The sequence below is a fragment of the Heterocephalus glaber genome, unplaced genomic scaffold (genome assembly GCF_053883595.1).
Source record: "Heterocephalus glaber isolate CG9 unplaced genomic scaffold, H.glaber_assembly_v1.0 deba00001465, whole genome shotgun sequence".
NCBI classification, from domain to species: domain Eukaryota; kingdom Metazoa; phylum Chordata; class Mammalia; order Rodentia; family Bathyergidae; genus Heterocephalus; species Heterocephalus glaber.
The window spans coordinates 6,355,664-6,378,050 of NW_028258312.1; the positions used below are offsets into that span (position 1 = coordinate 6,355,664).

A 22,387-nucleotide genomic window follows, 5' to 3' on the forward strand; every position below is an offset into this window, starting at 1 on the left:
TTTGAATATTTCAGACACAATACTATTAAGGCTAGCTCACATTTACAAAGTGATTATTACAGTGATTAAAATGTTCTAGGCACTGTGGTGACCACTTTACATTGAATCTTCACCAAATATTCTGTAAGTGCTAGTATCTTGATTTTACAGATTGTTTTGCATGAGTATTGTGGAGGAGAGGGTGTAGCTGGAAGAGAAAGTAAATTTACAGATGTTTTTTACACTTTTCAAATATAGTGTACCTGTAAGAAAAATTTAGTGACAGTATTTATGTAAAATAATGTATACACACTGATAATGTTTAAATCACAATTCTCAGTGATTTTTACTTTATGGTTATATAATCATCCAGACAATGACTCACAATACACTTGAATTCATTATATTATACAAACGGTTTAAAATATGTAAGAGAAAAGTATAGGTGACAATTCTAAATCTTTAATTCTGAAACATTAACTCCTGAGTTATAAGGATCTTGAAAACAAGTGTAGAAAAAAACAATTACGTGCTTTAGGACTTTCTCTGTTGATTAGCAGTCAACTTCTATCTTTAAAGAACTCTAAGAAAACCTGTAGAATTGGAAAAAATTTTTGCTAGTGATTCCTCAGAGGACTAATATCTAGAAAACATAAAGAACTCAAAAAAATTAGACCCCACAATAAAAGACCAAGTCAAAAAATGGGCAAGTGCATCAACTGGAAGCTGGATAAAGAAGATGTGGGTTTTTTTATAAAATGAAGTACTACTCAGGCATAAAGAACAAGAAACTAGAGACATTTATAGCTAAATGGATGCATATTGAGGCCATCGTCTTACATGAAATAAATAGGACATACGTGTGTAAATACCGAATAGTTTCTCTAGTGTGAGAAACTGAAAGTGTAAATAAGGATTAAAACGAATAATTGATAATTTGAAATAAGATGAAAAGGTTCAAAGGGGTAGGAGAAAGGAAAGAAGGGAAAGGAAAAATTATGAGAAAAGAAAAACACGGAAACAAAGTCTATGTAAATAGGGAAGGGTGGAGGGGGTGAAGGACGCACAGGTAATGGGGAAAAAATAAGAACCAAGATACATCATGTACAGGTACAAGCACCCAATGATAAATGTAAACGTATTATATACCTAAAATGTACCAACAAAAGAATTTAAGCAAAACAAAAAAAAGGGGTGTGAAATGAATACACACTTCACAGAAGAAGTACAAATGGCCAATAAATACATGAAAAAATGCTCAACATTATTCGCCATTAGAGAAATGCAAATTAAAACACTGAGATTCCCTCTTACCCCAGAAAGAATGGCCATCATCAAGAAAACAAATACAGTGATACCAGTTATCGAACGACTTCAAGCTCGAAAGTACCACTACTTGAACAGCAAAGTTTGAAAAAAAATCTACTCAGTGTTTGTAATTTTGCTCAATAGCCAAACTGAAAATCTAATTTGAAAAAAACTTGTACAGGCCAAGAGCGAATTACGTTGCTTCTCATGAAGGACACAAAGGGGTGATGCTTTAGTCTAAGCAGCTCTCGCTCAGACAACCAATAGTGCTTGTGTTCATGTGTTAAAACATTCATCATTGTGCTTTCATTTGTACTTTATTTGCATAAAATATCATAACCATGGCTCCAAAGAAAGTAATACCCACAGTAAAGCTAAAAGGAAAACTGTGAGAACCACGATGGAGTTGAAGTCCTGGAAAAATGAATTTATAGGTGTAATTTTTGGGCCTCAGAACCAATTATTTGGTTTTCCATTACTTTTTTTTTTTTTTTACCGGAGATCGAACTCAGGACCTTGCGCTTGTGAGGCAGGCCGCGGCACCACTGAGCTAAATCCCTGGCACTTCCATTACTTATTATGGGAAAAGTATGTTCAGTTCTCAAATTTTTCAGTGTTCAAACAGGAATTTGGAATGAGTTGAGTTTGACAACCAATGTATCACTGTAATAACAAATGCTGGAGAGGTTGTGGGGAAAAAGGAACACTTCCACACTCTTGGCAGGAATGTAAACAAGTACAACCACTATGAAAACCAGTGTGTAGTGTCCTCAAAAATCTGAAACTAAAAACTCCATTTGACCCAGGTATTCTCCTTTTGGGTATTTTCTTGAAAGTGTTAAAGGCACTGCATTACAGTGATACATGCATGCCCATGTTTATAGCCGCACAATTCATAACAGCCAAATCTTAGAAATGGCAGTATGGTATTTACACACAATGGAGTACTACTGTGCTAAAAAGAAAGGTAAAGTTGAGATATTTATAGAAAAATGGATGCACCTTGAGACCATAATATTAAGAGAAGTAATTCAGTCACACAAGCTTACATATTGCATCGTTTCTTTTATACGAGGAATCCAAAGTATAAAGAGCCAAATAAAAGATAGATACTAGGATTCAGGGAGACAGATTTTTCTGAAAGGGGGAGGGAATCAAAGGATGAAGGGAGGGGAAAGGGGATGAAAAAACGGGATTAAGATGTGTCAAGTACTTGCAGCAACTCCACACAAGGAATGTAAACATGGACTACTACAGGTATGTACAAAAAAGAGGGCATTAAGAGATGGAGGGAAAGAAAAGGTGATAAAAAAGCAATTAGGATGTATTTTGTGCATGTACCAACTCCCCACAAAGAATGTAAACCTTACTACACATGTACTAGTAAAAACTGTCTAATTTCATATTTCATTTTCCTTCTACAAGACAGTAAGTAATGGGCTTAATGTCACAGTTTTGAGATCTCAGTTTAATATGCTGTCCATCAGGAAAGGTAATAGAGAAAATCATTGTCCAAGATGTTTTCTCCTAAGAAGTATTGTTTGTTAATTTAATTTAAAGAGTTTTGGTAGTACGTGTTTGCAATACATAAGGATTACATTCATTGTGGGGAGATGGTTTATATACAAAACACATTTCACTCTTTTTCCTTTCCCCGCCTTTGCCCTCTTCTCCATCTCTGAGAAACACCTTTCTGAGTACAGAGATGATCTACAAAATGATTTGGGGAAATACACAGAGGGGTTTAATGAAAAATCTTTCCCCATCTCTCCAGTGCAGAAAGCATTTATTGATACTCCTTATGAATGATTGGCCTAAGCTCAAGGTACAGAATGGAAAAGAGCTGCTAATAATTTCTCACTGCATCTGGATCCTCAAAACCTTCCAACTGACTATTTTCAAGGGTAAAGAAAAGTACCCAACACTTAGGTTTTTGTTCATTTAAAAGTTTCTTGGCATATCATTGTTAACATAAGCTCACAAGTAAAACTAGATATTGACTGAGATGTTTATTAAATAGGTTAAAAATGTTCTTTAGCTAAGAGCTGCAGTGATAGAAATGTTAAGTTCACCCTTTTTTTTAGCATTATAATTCAACTTTAGTCCTTATCCAGGCCACAAAATGATTACTTTCTTAATTTGAAAAGCAACTGTGAATGCAATGCTAGCAAGTGATGAAGATACGAAAATATTTAAAATGTTTTTCATAGATGTAAGAATTATGTTAGTACACTAGGTATATCAGGATGAAAGTATACCCCAGGAGTATATAATATTATAATTTCCTCTTTTTATTTCAACCAATTAGCCTCTAGGTCTGATCCTACATAATTAAATAATATTTATTTACATAATTCACATTTATACATTATTTTCATTTGTATCATCACATCATTTAGTTAATAAACATTTGGTAGAGTAGTGCTTTATGAAAAACCCTACGCTGACTGAGGCAGAACTCTTGTCTAAATTAGTGATTTAGGTAAGATGTCAGAATAATATACTACTAATTATAATAAAAATTCAGGCATCTAAAATTTTACTCCTAGGAACCTCATTTTACATAAGAATGACATGAATTTACAATAGTTACACACTACAATGTCCATGTAGTTTATAAGAACTTCATATTTCATTTGGCATGACTTGGTGAATTGTAAGGTATACAGGATTAAAAACATTTTATAAGGTAAAGATACTTCGACCCATAGAATTGCATACAATTATCCAGCATATTCAGAAATTAGCTCAATATTTAATGGTAAAGATCATTAAACCATTCTAGTTAATCATTTTAGAATGTAACTCTGGGGAAAAAGAAACTTTCTGAATTCTAACATTATGAGCATAATAGAGTTACTGAGGAATAACAAGCAAAGCCAACAAAATCTCTTCAAATAAGGGTAAAATCCCATAGAAAAGGTGAAATGGAAAACTAAAAGCTTGGGCAAAATTGTCTCACAATAGGTTCCCTTCTAAGAGCTCTGACATTTATGACCAAAAGTAGCAAAATCTTTTATCATAAACCTAGAATTTCATTCATCTTTGGTTCTCTGACCTTTTTAAAAAAGTATAATCACTATATATCTTTTTATTCACTTTAGTTTTTACTCTGAACTGCTGAATAATTTTTCATATAAGAGGTGGAAAATAACGTTGTTCTTAAAAATACCATTTGTCTTCACACAAACTATGTTTGTCTTTACTTACAGAGTACCACCCCAAAGGCAAAATGCAATGAAGATGGCTGCATCTGTAACAGTTATCTTGAAATGGTCGCAGCCTACAATCATGGACATCAGTTCAGTTGAATGTAAATATCCATTTGTTTCTCAGAATAAAATGAAATAGCAACGTTTTAAATAACTTGATGAAAATTTGGCTTAATTCATCAGGTTTGTTTTAGAACTGGAACACTGATTCATTTCTTAACATTTTAGATGACATACACATTATCAAATTATACTAGCAAACAGAGAAAAGCAATCTATTGGCACTGTTTTTGACCATCTGAGTGTTTCCTTAAAAAGAGAAAAGAGAGGCCAGGTATTTAGCTCAGTGGTTCTGGCGCTTGCCTTGCAGGTGCAAGGTCCCAAGTTCAATCTCTGGTACCAAAAATAATAACAACAATAAAAAAGAGGAAAGAGAAAATTCATAAAACAACAGAAGCAGTCAAAGCTTTTAACCAAAGCTATAGATAAAATGATTCCATTATAACTTATATCTGGAATTGGTAGCATTACATAGCTTGTCAACATTTATCAATAAAGAAAAATGGCAAAAATACTTTCACAGGTTTCCATTTCCTTAGGGTAGGCTGAGCATTTTTGGATGGCATGGTGGTATTATTTGAAAAATACCTGATTTCAATTTGGATCTGAGGAACCTAGGAGGCATCTTCATCCACCACCACTCTATCAATAAGCCATGCTGATTTTACCTACTAGATAGTCTTTAATTTTACATCTGCTTTCTATCTCTGCTGTAGTTAAGCCTTTCCAATATTTTGCCTCATACTCTAGATCTGCCTGGTCTTATCTGTTTAAAAAATTCACAATAAAGTGTTAGAAAAAAACTATGAAAAATATCTTAATGATCATTTAATTCCTGCTATGTTTGGGTCTGAGAAATTAAGATAATTACACTCGTAACAATCTGCTATAATGACAAGGAACACAAATGCATTATTAGCAATGAATATCTCCTGGTTCATCTATTAAGAATTGAGGAAAAGGCGGAAAGAGGGTAGAAGGGAAAAAAAGGAGTAAAGAAAAAGGGAAGAAGAAAAAGTCCGCACACTCAAATAACAATGTAGTTGGAGAAGATACTCATTCAAAAAGAGAAGATGTACTTTAGATCTAGAACATTCCTCCAAGGCCCTTAAGACAATGGCTTGGTCCCCAGTGAGGCACTACTGCGAAGTGACTAAACCTGTAAGAGGTGGGGTCTAGGGAGAGGCTTTAAGTCACTGGTAGCATTACCTTAAGGAGGACTGTGGGACTCCATCTCTTCCTATTTTTTTTTTTTTTTGGTACAGGGATTGAACTCAGGACTTCATGCTTGCCAGGCAGGCACTGTGCTGCTGAGCTAAATTCCTGGCCCCTCTTCTATCTTTTGCTTCCCAGCAGCCATAAGGTGAGAAGCTTTGCTCTTTATGTGCATCCAGCCATGATGTGCTGACAGAGCACAGAACCAAGAGTAAGGTGCAAACCCATCATGGACTGAAACCTCAAACTAGGAGATCAAATATTTCTATTAATAAGGTGATATCTTGGGTATTTTGTTGTATTAAGGGAAAACTGATAGAAAGCTGACTAATATAGAAGATAAAGTACAGGTAAGAGAAACACAGAGAAGGAGAGAAAACTGATGCTGCTGGATTAGGATTTGAGCATGGTCTCTAAGGACAGTCAGAGACACAAAGGTTGAGAAGAGGGACATAATCATCTTATAAATGATTTTAGTTCTTTTTCAAATTTTAGTTTTAAATATCTTAGTTTCAGAGAGTGGGTTAGCAAAACATGGTCCGTGAACCAAATCTGGTCTGTTTTATTATATTGTTTGAATAGAATTTTATGCTCCTTTGGTTACATATTTTCTACAGTTACTCTAATGGCAGAGTTAAGTAGCTATGATGGAGACTATATGACTTAGAAAGCCAACAATATTTAGAGGCACCAAAGCTGCTGGCACCCGCCCCCCCAGCTGGGGCCAGGAGAAAGCAAAAAGCCAACAATATTTAATATTTGGCCCTCAAGAAGAAGTTCTAGTCCAAAGGTTCATTTATTTTGTCTAAGCCACTTATGTTGTAAAACTGTGCATCCATTTTGTAGATATCTTCAAAAGCAATGAAGTCTTAACTCCAACAAAAAACTCCTGAATTACTAACTTCAGTGATGTAGCAGAATACAAAATTAACACAGAAAACCAATAGCATTTGTGTACACCAATAATGAATTCAAAGAGAAAGAAATTAAGAAAACAATAACATTTATAGTAGCATTGAGAAAAATCAAATATCTAGGTACTATTCTAACCAAAGAAGTAAAAGACCTCTACAAAGAAAACTACAGTACTCTGAAAAAGGAGACTGAAGAGGACATCAGAAAATGGAAAGATGTCCCCTGCTACTGGATAGACAGAACCAATATTGTCAAAATGGCCATACTCTCAAACTGTTATAAAAATTCAATGCAATCCCAATCAAAATACCAACAGCATACTTCACAGATCTAGAGAAAACAACCCTAATATAATATGGAACCAGAAGAGACCCAGATAGCAATAGCTACCTTGGGCAACAAGAGTAAAGCAGAAGGCATCACAATACCAGACTTCAATCTATACTACAAAGCAACAGTGATTAAAAAAAAATGTCATGGTACCTGGCACAAAAAACAGACATATGGATCAATGGAACAAAACAGAGGGTAAAGAAACATCCCCAGACACATTCAGATATTTGATCTTTGACAAAGGAGGCAAAGCATATGATGGAGGAAAGATAGCCTAGTCAACAAGTAGTACTGGGGAAACTGGCTATCTGTTTGTAGATGATTGAAGCAGGATCTCTATCTCTCATCAGGAGGCATTAAACTAAAATCAAAATGGATCAAAGATCTAAACACTAAAACAAAAGCTTTGAAGCTACTGAAAGACAAAAAGGGTAAAACACTTGAAGTCATGGGTGTAGGAAAGGCTCTTAAACACAACCGCAATTGCACTTGAAATAAGAATGAACAGGTGGGATTACATCAAATTAAAAAGCTTCTGCACAGTAAAGGAATCCTTTAAAAGAGTGAAGAGACAACCTACAGAATGCGAAAAATATTTGCCAGTTACTCCTCACAGGAACAATATCTAGAATATACAAAGAACTCAAAAAAAATTAGACCACCTAAAATAAAAGACCCAATCAAGAAACAGGCAAGTAAAATGAACAGACACTTCTCGGAAGTACAAATGGTCAACAAATACATGAAAAAAAATTCATCATCTCTGGCCATTAGAGAAACACAAAATAAAACAGATTCCATCTTACACCAGAAAGAATTGTGATTATTAACAAATGCTGGTGAGGCTGTGATGAAAAAGGAGCTCTCCTTCATTGTTGGTAGGAATGTAAACTAGTACAAGTATGGAAATCAGTATGAAGATTTCTCAAAGAACTAAAATTAGAAATTCCATATGACCCAGCTATTCCCCTTCTAGGTATTTTTGCCGAAGATATTATCTCGATATTAGCTTATGAAAAATAAAACTGTACCATTTACTTTAATCTCTTCATTAAATACAATCGTTTTAACAAAGTTTACCTATCTACTTAAATATCTGCAGTGCTGCACAATTTGAAAGTGATAAATGCAAAATAAATGAGAGCCACTGAGAATATTAAAAGAAATAAATTAGTTATGTTAACTTTCATCCTCTGTATGCCATGATCACCATTTTCTTTTCTTTTGTAATGATAAGTTACAAAAGACATGATTTATAAATGGAATTAATCCCATGACAAGTCCTTGTATATTAGAGTGAAAACATTAATGTAATGGGTGGGGAAGTGAGCACGCATCACTTCCTATTTACAAATCACTGTGTGGACAAACAACAGACTTTTAATTCTAAGAATGTTAACTCAGCACCAATCATCATTACCATCTTCACTTATCAAGGAAAAGGGCAGCAGTGCATTATTTTTGTGGCCTGATTACATATTTTGCTATCTTGTTTCATCTGCTATCTAATCCTTATGCTTCTTTCTGGCATATTAAAAGATTTAACATTAAACCATACTTTGAGTATATGTCGCTTGAAGCAAATTTGGGAAATTTACTCTTCTCATGATATATCATTATCAAAGAGTAAGCAATTCTAACTGTCAGGAATAGTTTGTGCTGTAAAACATTATGATTCCTTAATATTTGGTCTACATGTAATTCTTTTATGCTAGAATTATTCAGTTGTACTAAGCATCAGGCACTGTACTAGGCAGTGGGAAGAATATAAATAAAATTCATTCTACCCCTCAAAAGGTTCCCAGTTTATGCTGTGCACGCATATGTACATGAAGTAACATTTAAATAACTTCAAAAGAAAAAGTCAGTAGCTCAAAAAAGAAGAGTTTCAAATGAAATATTTAAGTAAATTTTTTGTCCCCAAAACTTCTGTCAACAGATAATCTTTCAAAGTAGTTTTCAGAACTTTGTTCTAAAATATAAAAAATGTTCATGAAATACCCTATTCTTATTCTTTTGCTTCTTGGTTTTAAAAAAGTGAGAGATATATTTGTGTAGGTGTCTATATTCCATACCTTTTCTATATCCTTTCCTCCTGTTTAACTGAGGTCTCCTAACATCCCCAAGTCACCTGTACCTTGGCAGAGGATCCTAGGACAGATCAAGATTAGCAGGACAAAACCAGTTCTCATTCCAGCAGAGACCTAGAAGACACCCTCTTTAACTCTGCAACTATTACCTTCCTGGGTGTGGAAGATGAGCTTTCATTCTAGTGTTAACAGGGTGGTTCTAGAGTTGATACTGATGGCAGCTTATTCATTGCTCTTTTTATAACCTAAGGGATTCTAGACCCTGAATAGGACAAGCAGATGAATCAGGAAACACAGACTGATAAGTCAAATGGATACAAATATCTATGAAAATGTGAAAGATTTCATGCTACTGTGAGAGGAAACCCATCTGGTACATCAAATCAGAGGACAGGACGTGTACTCTTCTCAGTAGGATATAGACAGCATCATGATGAATAGGAAATAGGAAAATATGCTGCTGAAAACTACAGTGTCTCTTCTACCCTTCTAGATATTCTTTTTAAGCAATATTCAAATGTTCCATAAGATGAAGTCAATTTAGTTCTAAAACAAGGATTTAATAAAGATGGGGTGGGGGATAATTCTTCTCATAAAGAAAAATAGCAGGTAAAACCCATTCAAAATTATGGCCTTTTCCTTCTAAGTAAACAAAACCCTTTACGTGGAAATGGGAAATTAGAATGAAGGCATACACAGACAAAAGTTTCTTATCCTAGAGATCTCTCCTAGTACCTGCTGTGGAGCACTGGCAACCTGCAGTCAGTTTCATCTCTGCTCTATGCAGTTGACATGATGAGTTTTTGCAGTGCATGCACAGACCACATTCTGGACAGGGAATTTTGATCACTATTTGCTTTTATTCCATTCAAACCTTATTACTAGCACTCTATTTAACTTGTAGTCCTTTATCTGTCTTTGTTTTCTGTGTATCTTCTAATATGCCTTAGTGTCCAGTTCACTCTTACTTTGTAACTGGATTGTAATTTAATGCTATTATAATTTAAAATGCCATTTATTTTTTTAGAGGCTTTTTTCTCTCATTTTTAATTTAACCTTACAACGTACTTCAAGGTAGGTTAACCTTCTTAATGAATAGGCTTAGAAAAACTTTTGATATTAAGAAATAACCCCCCCTTAAACAAGATTTTTGTTTTCAATTTTTTTTTATCGTAGAAAAGCTCAGGAAATATCTGTCTTAGGAAAAATATAGTGAGACATTTGCATTGTAAAATCCAACAGTAACAAACTGTATTCTCTGTTTACATAGTTCACTGTTATCTTATTTCAAATGTTACTGTGGGTTCTACTGATTACATAGTAAGACTCTCAAGAAAGAAAAATTGGTTACTTTATTGAATTTCTTCCTAAAAATAAATATTAAAATAGTTTTATTTCTATGAACGAAAACTTTACACATTTCTTCACACATTTTTTTCCTTAGGGGTGGTTTATTTCAGTAGTATTAGAGAAATTACAATAAAAATTTTTTTTTCACTTTTGTTTTTCAGGTGTCATTATGATTCGCAGAACCATGAAGTTACTAATGCTGATCTAATTTTAGATTTTAAAGGAAGCACTGAACTACCAAAGTGGTTATTTAAGTAAATGAGTTAAATAAGTTATTCCAGACTTATTTTTGGATTAATGGTACTACTGTGTCACTTTTCATGAAGGCAAGGACCATGCAGAGGATGTGGGTCACTGGGGAACTGAGTGCCTTTGGAGTACCTCTCTCTCACAGGCACTCTTTCCCTGTGCTCTGCTTCTCTGCCACATGAAATGAGCAGCTTTGCTCCACCATGCCCTTCTGCCATGAGTTATCCTTCCTTGGAGCCAGCTGATGGACTAAAACATCTGAAGTTGAGCCCAATTGAACCTAACTCCTTTAAATTGTGAGTGTCAGGCATTTTATCCCAGCAACAGGCAAACTTACTAACACAATTACCATCATAATTAAAAGTAATTTTTGAAATTGCTTATCTTAAAAATCTACAGGTAACACCGCTGTACCACCGCTCCCCCCACCCACCCAGCATCAAGGAGCAGAGCTGCTGCCCCCAGTAGAGAGGAGATGAAACTTCTGGGCCACCGTACCACAGCCCCTGCACACAGAGGAGGTGAACCTTCTGGGCTGCCTTAGCACCACCCTCAGAATCAAGGAGAAGAGCTGCCCTTAGCACAGAGGAGGTGAACCTTCCGGGCAGCCATATCACAGCCCTCAGCACCTAGGAGCAGAGCCACCCCCAGCGAAAAGGAGGTAAACATTCCAGGCCGCCATACCACTGCCCCAGGGCAGAGGAGGTGAGCCAGGCTGGCACCAGCAGCACACATCTCCCATCCCCCCCACTGAAATGAGAAGACACTTAAACAAGTCTCAAAACTAGACTTCCAGATCACCTAAAGTAACCCCAAAGGGAAACAAGAAGGAGCAAACACTGATACTCAACAACCTGGACTCCCTGAACTGGCAACAAAAGAGGATCTGGAAAAATGAAATCAGAAATAATTTCTCAGATAAGGGCAGAGATTGAGCCCATAGTAGGCCCCAGCTTACTGCACCTTTTATTCAGGACATCAAGAGAAACAGATGTAACAAATGAAATAGGACAGGGTGTTCAGTACAATGGGATAAACAAGGTGTAACAAATGACTTGCAGAGTTCAGTACATCGGGATAAAAAAAGTATAACAATCCAAGAACAAAGAGGAAATGAGTAGATGAAGATTTTGTTCTTCCCAGGATGTCTTCAGCTGGTGTAATCTTGTCCTGGAGCATCACAGCATCACTGGATCTTTGAGGTCTCAGTTGTGACCGGGGGCCAAAAAGGAACTGTGTCTCAAAATGCCATAGCTGGCCTGTAGGAAGAACCAGGATTTTTCCCTAAAACTATGTAGCATTGCTCTCAACACATAGTGCAAGACATGATTAAAAAGTCCAGAGAGGACATAGATAAAAAAATACAGGAGCTGAGGAACATGATGGAATCCCAACATAGGAAACAAATGGAATCCATAAAACAGATGCAAACAGATTTCCAGGAGATTAAAAATTCCACTGAAAGTCTATGCAGCAGAATGAGCCAATGTGAAGACAGAATTTCAGATATAGATAAGATTTCAATTAGTGACCAGGAAAAGAAAAATTGCTTTAAAATTCTAAGGGACCACGAGAAATCAATCATCCAGCTGCTAGAAGATGCAAAGAAGAATAATGTAAGATTGATTGGAGTCAACGAAGAAACAGGAGAGAGTACAGCTGACATAAAAAAACTGTTCACAGAAGTAATGACAGAAAACTACCCAAACAGGGGGAAAGAACTTGACATATAGATAAGTGAGGCATATAGAACTCCAACTAGCCTTGATCAAAAAAAAAATCTACACATAGGCATATAATTGTTAAGATTCCAGAAACTGAACAGAAGAACAAAATTCTACAAGCAGTGAGAGAAAAGAAACAAATCACATACAAAGGAAAGCCCATCAGAATCACAGCAGACTTTTCAATGCAAACCCTCAAGGCAAGAGGATCTTGGTGTGACATATCTAAAGCCATAAAAGAAAACACCATCCAACCCAGACTGATGTACCGTGAAAAACTATCTTTCAAAATTGTGGATGATATCAGAAACTTTCATGAAAAAGAGGACCTTAGGAACTTCATGAATACCAAACCAGCACTCCAAAAAATTTAAGACGAAATCCTAGGAAAAGACAATGAGGATCACAACCCCAGGAAGCCCAACAGAATGAATCCACTGGGCACGACAAGAAATTAAACACAAAGGGAGAGAATACAAGAGAAATAAAAAGTCATGAAAATGACAAGTCAGTACATACCAGTTATAACCATCAATGTTAATGGTCTCAACTCACCAAATCAAAAGAAACAGACTGGCAGAATGGGTCAAGAAGAAAAATCCAACAATATGCTGCATCTAAGAAACACATTTAATTCAAAATGAAATTCATAGACTGAAAGTTAAAGGGTGGAAAACAATATTCCATGTGACAGGAACCCCCAAAAAAGCAGCAGTAGCTATCCTCTTTGAAGATCAAGTAGATTTCAAAGCAACACTGATTAAGAGAGACAAAGAAGGACACTACATCCTTGTAAAAGGAACAATCCAAGAGGAAGAGATGACAATTATAAACATATATGCACCAAGCACTAGTGTACCCAACTATATAAAATAAACACTAACGGGCATGAAAAATCATATAAGCACTGATACAACAGTAGCAGGGGACCTCAATCCTTTACTCTCACAAATAGATCAACTAGACAAAAAATAAGCCACAAAATACTAGAATTCAATTGAACTCTTGAACAAATGAACTTAACAGGTGTTTACAGAGTGTTCAATCCCACAAAACCAGAATACACATTCTTTTCAGCTGCACATGGGTCATTCTCCAAAATAGAACACATACTCACTCATGGAACACATACTCACTTGTTTAAGTAAGTGCAAAGGAATTGAAGTCATCCCCTGTATATTATCAGACCATCAGACCATAGTGCGATGAAACTGGAGATCAATAGCAAAAGAAACTGCAAGACTTTCATAAACACATGGAAACTGCACAATACACTTATGAATAACCAATGGGTCACAGAGGAAATTAAAGAAAAAAATCAGACAGTTCCTACAATTAAATGGGAATGCCAGTACAACCTATCAGAATCTATGGGACGCAATGCAAGCAGTCTTACGAAGGAAATTCATAGCATTGAATATTCATCTTAGGAAAACAGAGTGAACACAATTAAACAACATGATGCTGAACCTCAGCCTTCTAGAAAAAGAAGAACAGGACAAACCCAAAGCTCATACAAGGGAGGACATTATAAAAATTGGAGCAAAGATCAATGCAATGGAGACTAAGAGAACGATACAAAAAAAAAAATCAATGAAGCCAAGAGTTGGTTCTTCGAAAGAATCAACAAAATTGACAAACCCTTAGCCAACCTTATCAGAAAAAGGGAAGAAAAGGCCTAAATCCATGCAATTAGGAAAGAAAAGGATTAAATTGCAATGGACCCAGCAGAAGTCCAGAGGATCATCAATACCTACTTTGAGAACCTATATGCCAATAAGATGGAAAACACAGAAGAAATGGACAGATTCCTAGATACATATGAATTACCAAAGTTGAACGAAGATGACCTAAAAATTCTAAATGACCCAATATAAATCAATGCAATTGAAAAAGTAATTAAAAACTTACCAACTAAGAAAAGCCTGGGCCCTGATGGCTTCATTGCTGAATTCTCTACAAGACATTTAGAGTGAAACTATTGCCACTACTCTTTAAAATCTTCAATGAAATTGAAAGGTAAGCAATAGTCCTGAATTCATTCCTGGAAGCAAGCATCACCTTGATCCCCAAAGCAGAGAAAGACCCAACCGAAAAAGAGAATTATAGGCCAATCTCACTAATGAACATAGATGAAAAAATCCTTAATAAGATACTGGCAAATAGAATGCAGAAGATCATGTACCCTGACCAAGTGGGATTCATCCCAGGGATACAGGGATGGTTCAACATACACAAATCAATAAATTTAATATACTATATCAAGAGAGCCAAGGACAAAACCATAAGATCATCTCAATAGAGGCAGACAAAGGATTGACAAAATCCCACATGCATTTATTATAAAACCCCTAAAAATATTATAATAGATGGTCTCTACCTCAATCAAATAAAAGCCATGTATGAAAAACCAACATCCAATATCATACTAAATGGTCAAAAACTGAAATCCTTCACATTAAAATCAGGAACAAGACAAGGATGTCCACTATCACCACACCTCTTCAATATAGTTTTGGAAACATTAGCCATGGCAATTAGACAACAGAATGCAATAAAAGGAATAAAGATAGGAAAGGAAGAAGTCAAATTGTCATTATTTGCAGATGACATGATAGTCTATATAGAGGAAACCAAGAACTCCACCAAAAGTCTTCTAAACTTAATAACCAAATTCAGTCAAGTAGCTGGATTCAGGGTCAACACACAAAAATCAATAGCTTTCCTCTACATGAACAACAGACTCACTGAGAGAAATAGGGCAAATAATTCCTTTCACAACAGCATCCAAAAAACTGAAATACCTAGGAATCAACCTAACAAAAGAAATCAAAGACCTCTTCTTTGAAAACTACAGCACTCTGAAAAGAGAGATTGAAGACATTATCAGAAAATGGAAAGACATCCCTTGCTCCTGGGTAGGAAGGATCAACATAGTAATAATGGCCATACTTCCAAAACTGCTATATAGATTCAATGCAATCCCAATTGAAATTCCAGCAGCATACTTCATGGACCTGGAGAAAACAATCCAAAAATTCATTTGGAACAAGAGAACTAGAATAGCAAAAGCAATTCTAGGCAACAGAGACATGGCAGGGGTATCACAGACCCCAACTTGAAGCTATACTACAAAGCTACTGCGAAAAAACAGCATGGTATTGGCAAAGAAACAGACCTGAGGGCCAGTGGAACAGATTAGAAGATGCAGAAACAACTCCAGACACACTCAGCCACCTCATCTTTGACAAAGGAGCCAAACACCCTCACTGGAGGAAAGATAGCCTCTTTAATAAATGGTGCTGAAAAAACTGGGTTTCAACTTGCCAAAAATTAAAACTAGACCTATATCTCTCACCATGCACTAAACCAAAATCTAAATGAATTAAAGATATAAATATTAAAACAGAAACGCTGAACCAGCAGGAACAGAGGTTAGGTAGAACTCTTGAAGACATTGATGGAGGAAAAGATTTTTATGAACTGGAACAAAAAATCAACAAGTGGGATCTCTTCTTATTAAAAAGCTTCTGCACAGCAAGAGAAACCACCAACAGTGTGAAAAGACAACCCACAATGTGGGAAAAAATTTTCACCTGCTGTTCCTCAGACAAAGGTCTACTATCTAGAATCTATAAAGAACTTAAAACAAATCAGCCTTCCCAAATTTAAAGAGCCAATCCAAAAATGGGCATGTGAAGTAAACAGACATTTCTCAGACAAAGAAGTAGAAATAGCACATAAGCATGTGAAAAAATGTTCAACATCACTGCTCTTTCGAGAGATGCAAATGAAAACAATGCTGAGATTCCACCTCACTCCAGAAAGAATGGCTGCTATCATGAAATCTCCTAATAACAAATGCTGGCGGGGCTGTGGGGAAAGAGGAACACTGCTCCACTGCTGGTGGGAGTGTAGACTTGTGCAAGCACTGTGGAAATCAGTATGGAGATACCTCAAAGAACTCGGACTGGAAGTACCATTTGACCCAGTTATTCTCCTGCTGGGTATCTTCCCCAAAGAATTAAAAGAATCATACCACAGTGATATATGTGCACCCATGTTCATAGCAGCACAATTTGTAATAGCTAAAATGTGGAAGTAGCCCAATTGCCCATCAACTGGAGACTGGATAAAGAAAATGTGCTTTTCAAAAAATAAAATGGAGTACTACTCAGCCATAAAAATGAGCAATTAGAGACATTTATAGCTAAATGGATGCATATTGAGGCGATACTCTTAAGTGAAATAAGGACACACATGTGTAAATACCGAATAGTACCTCTAGTGTGAGAAACTGAAAGTGTAAATAAGGACTATAAAGTATAATAGATAATGTGAAAAGGAAAGAAAAGGGGCAAAGGGGAAGGGGAAGTGGGAGGGGTAGGGGAAAGGAAAGAAGGGAATGGAATTAATAGGAGAAAATGAAAAAATGGAAACAAAGTCTTTGTAAATAGGGAGGGATGGAGGGCTTGAAGGGAGGCAGGGGAAGGGGAAAAAAATAAGAACCAAGAGAAATTATGTAAAGGTGCAAATTTCCAATGATGAATGTCATTATATTGTATACCTAAAATGTACCAATAAAATTAATTTTTAAAATCTGGAGGTAAGATTAAGTGTGAATTAATATATATATATAAAATATATATACATAGAGAGAGACAAGAGAGATATTCCACTCATCATTCCTCCATGTACTTTTTTTATCCTCAATTATTTCTTTCATTGATTCATTCTAGACTTCACTGATCTATTTACAAATCCATTTTCCTTCCATCATTTTCACATTGTTACCTCTAGTTTAGACCTTTCCCCTGAGTTCTACATCTAAATATTCATTTGCCTACTCAATAGCTTCAAAAATATTTTACAGGTACTTCAGATTCAACATGTGCCAAGTCAAAACTTAAACTCAATGCTGTCACAAACAAACAAATAAATCTATTCATCTTCCATTGTTTCCTGAGTGAATAGTGCCCTATTTATCAGTGTAAGCCACTGACCCGGAACAGATTTGACACTACATTTTCTGAAAGCTTCTCTTTGCAGTCAACCTCTCCCTCCAGTCCAGTCTCTGGACTTCCCGGCCACAGTGATCCACATGAAAGACAAATCCAATCTCTCCTGCTCTAAACCCTACAGTGTCTTTCCATTGCTCCCAGGGTCTAGATCAACCTCTTATACCTGGCCTACCCTCGCAGGGTCTGGTCCTTGCAAACCCTGATCATATTTCAAGTCAGTATTAAACTCAGTCTTTACTTGATTCCTTTAATTGCCTTGAAAGGATATTCTCTCTTCTACTCCATGTACCTCTCTCTTTCTCCTGATGGATCATTTGTTTTAAATTCCATTGTCCCTTATTTCTTAATTTTCAGTTCAAATGTCACTTTTTTAGAGATTCCTTTTATGATTTCATGATGGGTTCATATCACACTTTAATATGCTTTGTATGACTATCTGTTAATGTACACTAGCTCTCTAGACTTTTAGCACCAGAAATCAGAGACCCTATCTGACTTGCTTAGCATTTCCTTAGCACCCACCATGTGCCTGAGCCATAAAAAGCATCTGAGTGCATATTTATGACTTCAACCAAATTAACATTTATGGACCACCTGTTATGTGGCTACTTTTCAACACACAATTGCTTACAAGGAAGCAGATAAACTATTCCTTAATAATATGAAAACTTTAAAAAAAAAAAGATCTGACAAATATAGTAAGAAATTAATTACTCAATTCCTTGGGAATTAAGTTTTTGTTTAATAAAGCTGATTATATAAAAGATTCAATAAATTATCCCATATTTATTGTGGTTCTTAGACGTCAGATTGCTATATGCTACTCTTTTTCTAACTACTATAAAATCTTTCACCACTCCTATGCTTGTTTCCTCCCCACTTTTCTGGCCCAGTCCACTGTTACTTAAGTTATTAAGACATTTTTATATCTTTAGCCTCTTTCACTTTTTTTGAGTAGAAAACATATTACAGCTTTTTACAAAGAAGGTGCTCAGGGGCCGGGGATTTAGCTCAGTGGTTTTGCCGTCTACTGCACAAGAGCAAGGACCCGAGCTCGATCCTTGGTACCAAAAAAATAAAAAAGACAAAGAAGGTGCTCAATACATGGGTTTTAAATGATTTTATTGGGGGACACAGAAAGACTTTAAAAATGAAAAAAATTTTCACATGAAAGTATGATATAGAAGCAAAAATAGAAATCACTATAATCTGTATTAGGATATGTTTTAAAATGTAATTTGGTTATAAAAATTATAATTTTCTTTCACATGGTATATAAAAATATAAGTTAAAATAAAATAAGTTAAAACATTCAAAATAAGACACAATTTTAAAATGGTATATCCTTAAATTACATGCCGAGGATGTATCATTTGGCTATAAACAAGTTATAGATTATTTGTATATCATGCCATATGGCTATGTTTTGCTTGCAACTTTAATTTTCTTTTCCTTGCAAAACTTAAGTAAACAGAAGCCAAATTTTAAAGCAGCAAAATGAGAATTTCAAGAATGAAGAGGAAAACTGTTATTTAGTGGGAATTAAAGTTTACTCGCTTCAAGCTCTCTATCTTAAATGGTAAGGAACCAAGTACCCTGGAATGTTCTAACCATAGCACTGACATTCTCATCATTGTGTACATAAGGAATGGGGAGAAAGCTGAAAAGGGAAAAGAGGCTAAATGAACTATGTGCCTCCAGAGCACTCTAATACATAGCAATGTATCTGTCGTTATTTTGCCAATTATTTCAAAACAAAATCTAAACACCTCCTGCTGCTTTCTTATGCCCTGATCATTGTCTGAGATAGGACAGAGTTAATATATAACTATTGTTGGGTAAAAAATGGATTGAAACAGGAGAGCTGTTTAGCGTCTCTGATGCAGGGAGGATGACAATATTCTGAAAAGCATACTGACAATGTCAAATTAAAACTGAATGATCACATCAACCAACTTAAAAAAGTCAATGCCATAAGGCTAAGCACTCCAAAGCCTTCATACTAAGAACAAAAAAAAGAGTTTTAGGCTGTATGCCCACAGATTTGCACTAGATAGAATTAATTCTTCATTTGTACGTTACAAAGTAATCAGTGAAAAATAAAACTGGAAGATTAACATTTATGATAGGTGTGGTAAAAGAACCTAAAATTCTCTATGAAGTCCTTAATAACCTGATATCACTCAATGAACACTTTTGTTTTATTTTACTCACTAAATTATTTATTCAGTCATTTATCCATATGTCAGATGTTTTAAGGGGTGACTGAATTATATGGTGAATGTTTAAATTTCAAAAACATTTATTACAGCAAAAGATATATTGCCATTAATCCCCCTCGATACTCCTCCTCACCTTGAACACACTTATTCCATTGTTTTTGACACTTTCTGAAGCACTTCTGGAAGTCTTCTTTCATGTCTTTAAAAGGTGTGAGCAAACCTGTGAATGTTGCTGCCAAGTGCCAACCAACAAAAAGACAAGCTGATAAAAAAATTAGTGTGTCTTTCATCCACCTTATTCACTGGATCTGGCGCCATGTGCTCTCTTGTTCTTCCCCAAAGTCAAAATGACCTAGAAAGGTAAGCAGTTTGAATCTATTCAGGCCATTTAGGCAGCCAGAACAGTGTAACTCGAGACACAAATGAGGACATGAAGAACTACTTCAGAAAGTGGCAAGAACCATGGAATAAGCGGGTTTGAAGGGAGGAGTATTGTGAGGGTGATTACTGACAATGTGTCTTTCACTGTAAACATATTTTTAGATTTATAGTCATTGTAGTTTTCAATCATATTGCATATTATAAACTCCTACCTATATGAAAAGGACTCAGTAAAAAAGGTTTACAAAATTTGCAATAATTCTTTTCCACAAAATGGAAATCAAACTGTGCAAAAAAAGTTCAGTATTGAAAGGTCAATTTAAGAACATAAAATAGGCAATTTTGTCTTATAATGATAAAAATATGTCTCTGAGAAGTTGAATTATAACACCAGGCCACAAATAACTTCTCTCTTAGCTATTTCATAGTATTTATTACATTAGAGGTCATTTTACTTTATACTACAGTCTTTCTTCAGAAGAGAATGGCTTCTTACTAATAAAAATAGTAAGTGAATGACATCTTTCATATTATTTTAATTTTTTAGATAACATTAATTCTAGGATTAGATGTGATCTGTTAGTATTACTATTAACTAGCAACACTAGAGCTATTCACTTAGGTAAATGATAATTGTGCTCTTCTGTGAGTCATAAAACAAGACACCCCAGGAGAAAGTATGTCCCATTACAAATTATGCATACATTTAATTTTACTCACATTCTACCTACCACTTTCCTGCAATACAAGAATTTATCAAGTTCTGTAAAACAAAAATGTCAGGTGTGTTGTATGTCCATCTTGCTTGTGGTTATGTTGCCAGCAATAACTACCACAGTACTCAGCACATAGGAGACTCCCAAGTAAAAAAGGAGCTACAAAGTGTGCTTTTATATTTTGAAGGAGTAATGGTAGAACTATCAGAATTATAAAACATGAAACATTGGGAAGTGTCTTACACCCACCTGAATTTATGATGAAAATAGTACAGGACAATGATTTGAAAACTATGAGAATATTAAGTCATCTTTCATTCCACTTTTTTCATACAGACTGTCTAGCAGATCATCAAACCCTGATGACTTTACCTTCCAAACATGGCATCCAAAACAGCCAGTTCTACTTTCACAACTACCACCTACTTCATTTACCATTATCTCTCATTTAGATAACCACAACAGTGCTGTAATTGATCTTCTTGCTCTGCACTTGCCCATTACAATATATTTTCAAAAAAGAATTTCAACTGATCTTTCAAAAACCTGGGTCATAACCAGCATGCCCTTGGCTCAGGGTGTTTTTGCACTTGCTACACTCATTGCTTGAAAGGCTTTTCTCACTGATACTCATCTGGCTCACTTCTTTTATCATTTTGGGGTCTTCTGTCAATACCGTACATAAAATAGTACCCACCTCCATCATCCCATTCTCTTTTATTATTATCCTCTATCTCATATGTTTTTATATATTTTATATTATTTGCTTATTATTTTTAAATTGCATTTATCATCTACTTCCTTCCCCTTCTATATGTTCCACAAGGACAGAACTTCATTTAATTTACCACTACAGCCACAGTTCCCTTGGAGAGTGCTTGGCTCAAGCACACTCAATATTGATAACACTTAGTTGAAAGGGTAATGAGAGTAAGGTAGCTAACTGTGGGGAAAAGGGCTTTAGATAGAGATAAACTGCTTAGAGACATGTAGGTTTTAATTTTGCTTTTTCCCCAGAGTGAAGATGTGGTCTTGCTGACAGAATTTATAAAAGAATCAGTAAAGCCCTATGTTTAGAACATATTTAAGAAAACCAGCAGATGTATAAGTACTTCCTGAATGGTGCTATAACTTCTATTGTATAGGGCAATATTGTATACCATCTCAGATTAAATAAGGCTCCTATTCAGATAATATCATCATTAGAAATTCTGAAGGCTATGGTAAAATGAGCTAGGTAGCCTGCACTACTTCTCGCTTCATGTGGTCATCTTTTCCTGCAAAGTTTCTGTATCATCTACTAAACAGATAATCTAATCTTAAAATGGTATTGGCATGGGTGATTTCTTCAAAGTGGTTGTGTTCTTGAAATGCTGTAGGGATATTTCCTAGGCAAGAGCCTTTAAATACTCCCTTCTTACTTCAGTAGCTTTAATCTAAATCAGTGTGTCAGAGTGAATATTATTTTATATCCAGAGAAACAGAAGCACAGTAAATAACTTCAACAAATTTTTACAGAGCACTGACTAGATGTTAGTATTTTCTGTATTGAATATCAAGTAATGAATAAAATAAAGTCAATGTCTCTATAGAGGTTACATTCTAGTTGGGG

At 35.4% G+C, this 22,387-nt stretch overlaps 1 protein-coding gene across 7 annotated transcripts in view; it reads right to left on the minus strand.

Annotated features, from left to right (window-relative positions):
- Positions 1-22,387, minus strand: part of Fer (FER tyrosine kinase) — a 415,378-nt gene that overhangs the window by 88,150 nt on the left and 304,841 nt on the right. The window contains exon 18 of one of the 7 annotated variants that reach the window (XM_087180883.1): positions 3,558-20,030. The exons of the other annotated variants lie outside the window; for them this stretch is intronic. Coding sequence (XP_087037009.1) covers positions 20,021-20,030 — 10 coding nt within the window. The 3' untranslated portion in view covers positions 3,558-20,020. Of the gene's footprint in view, positions 1-3,557; positions 20,031-22,387 lie in introns of those variants that run through there. 7 annotated transcript variants of the gene reach the window in all.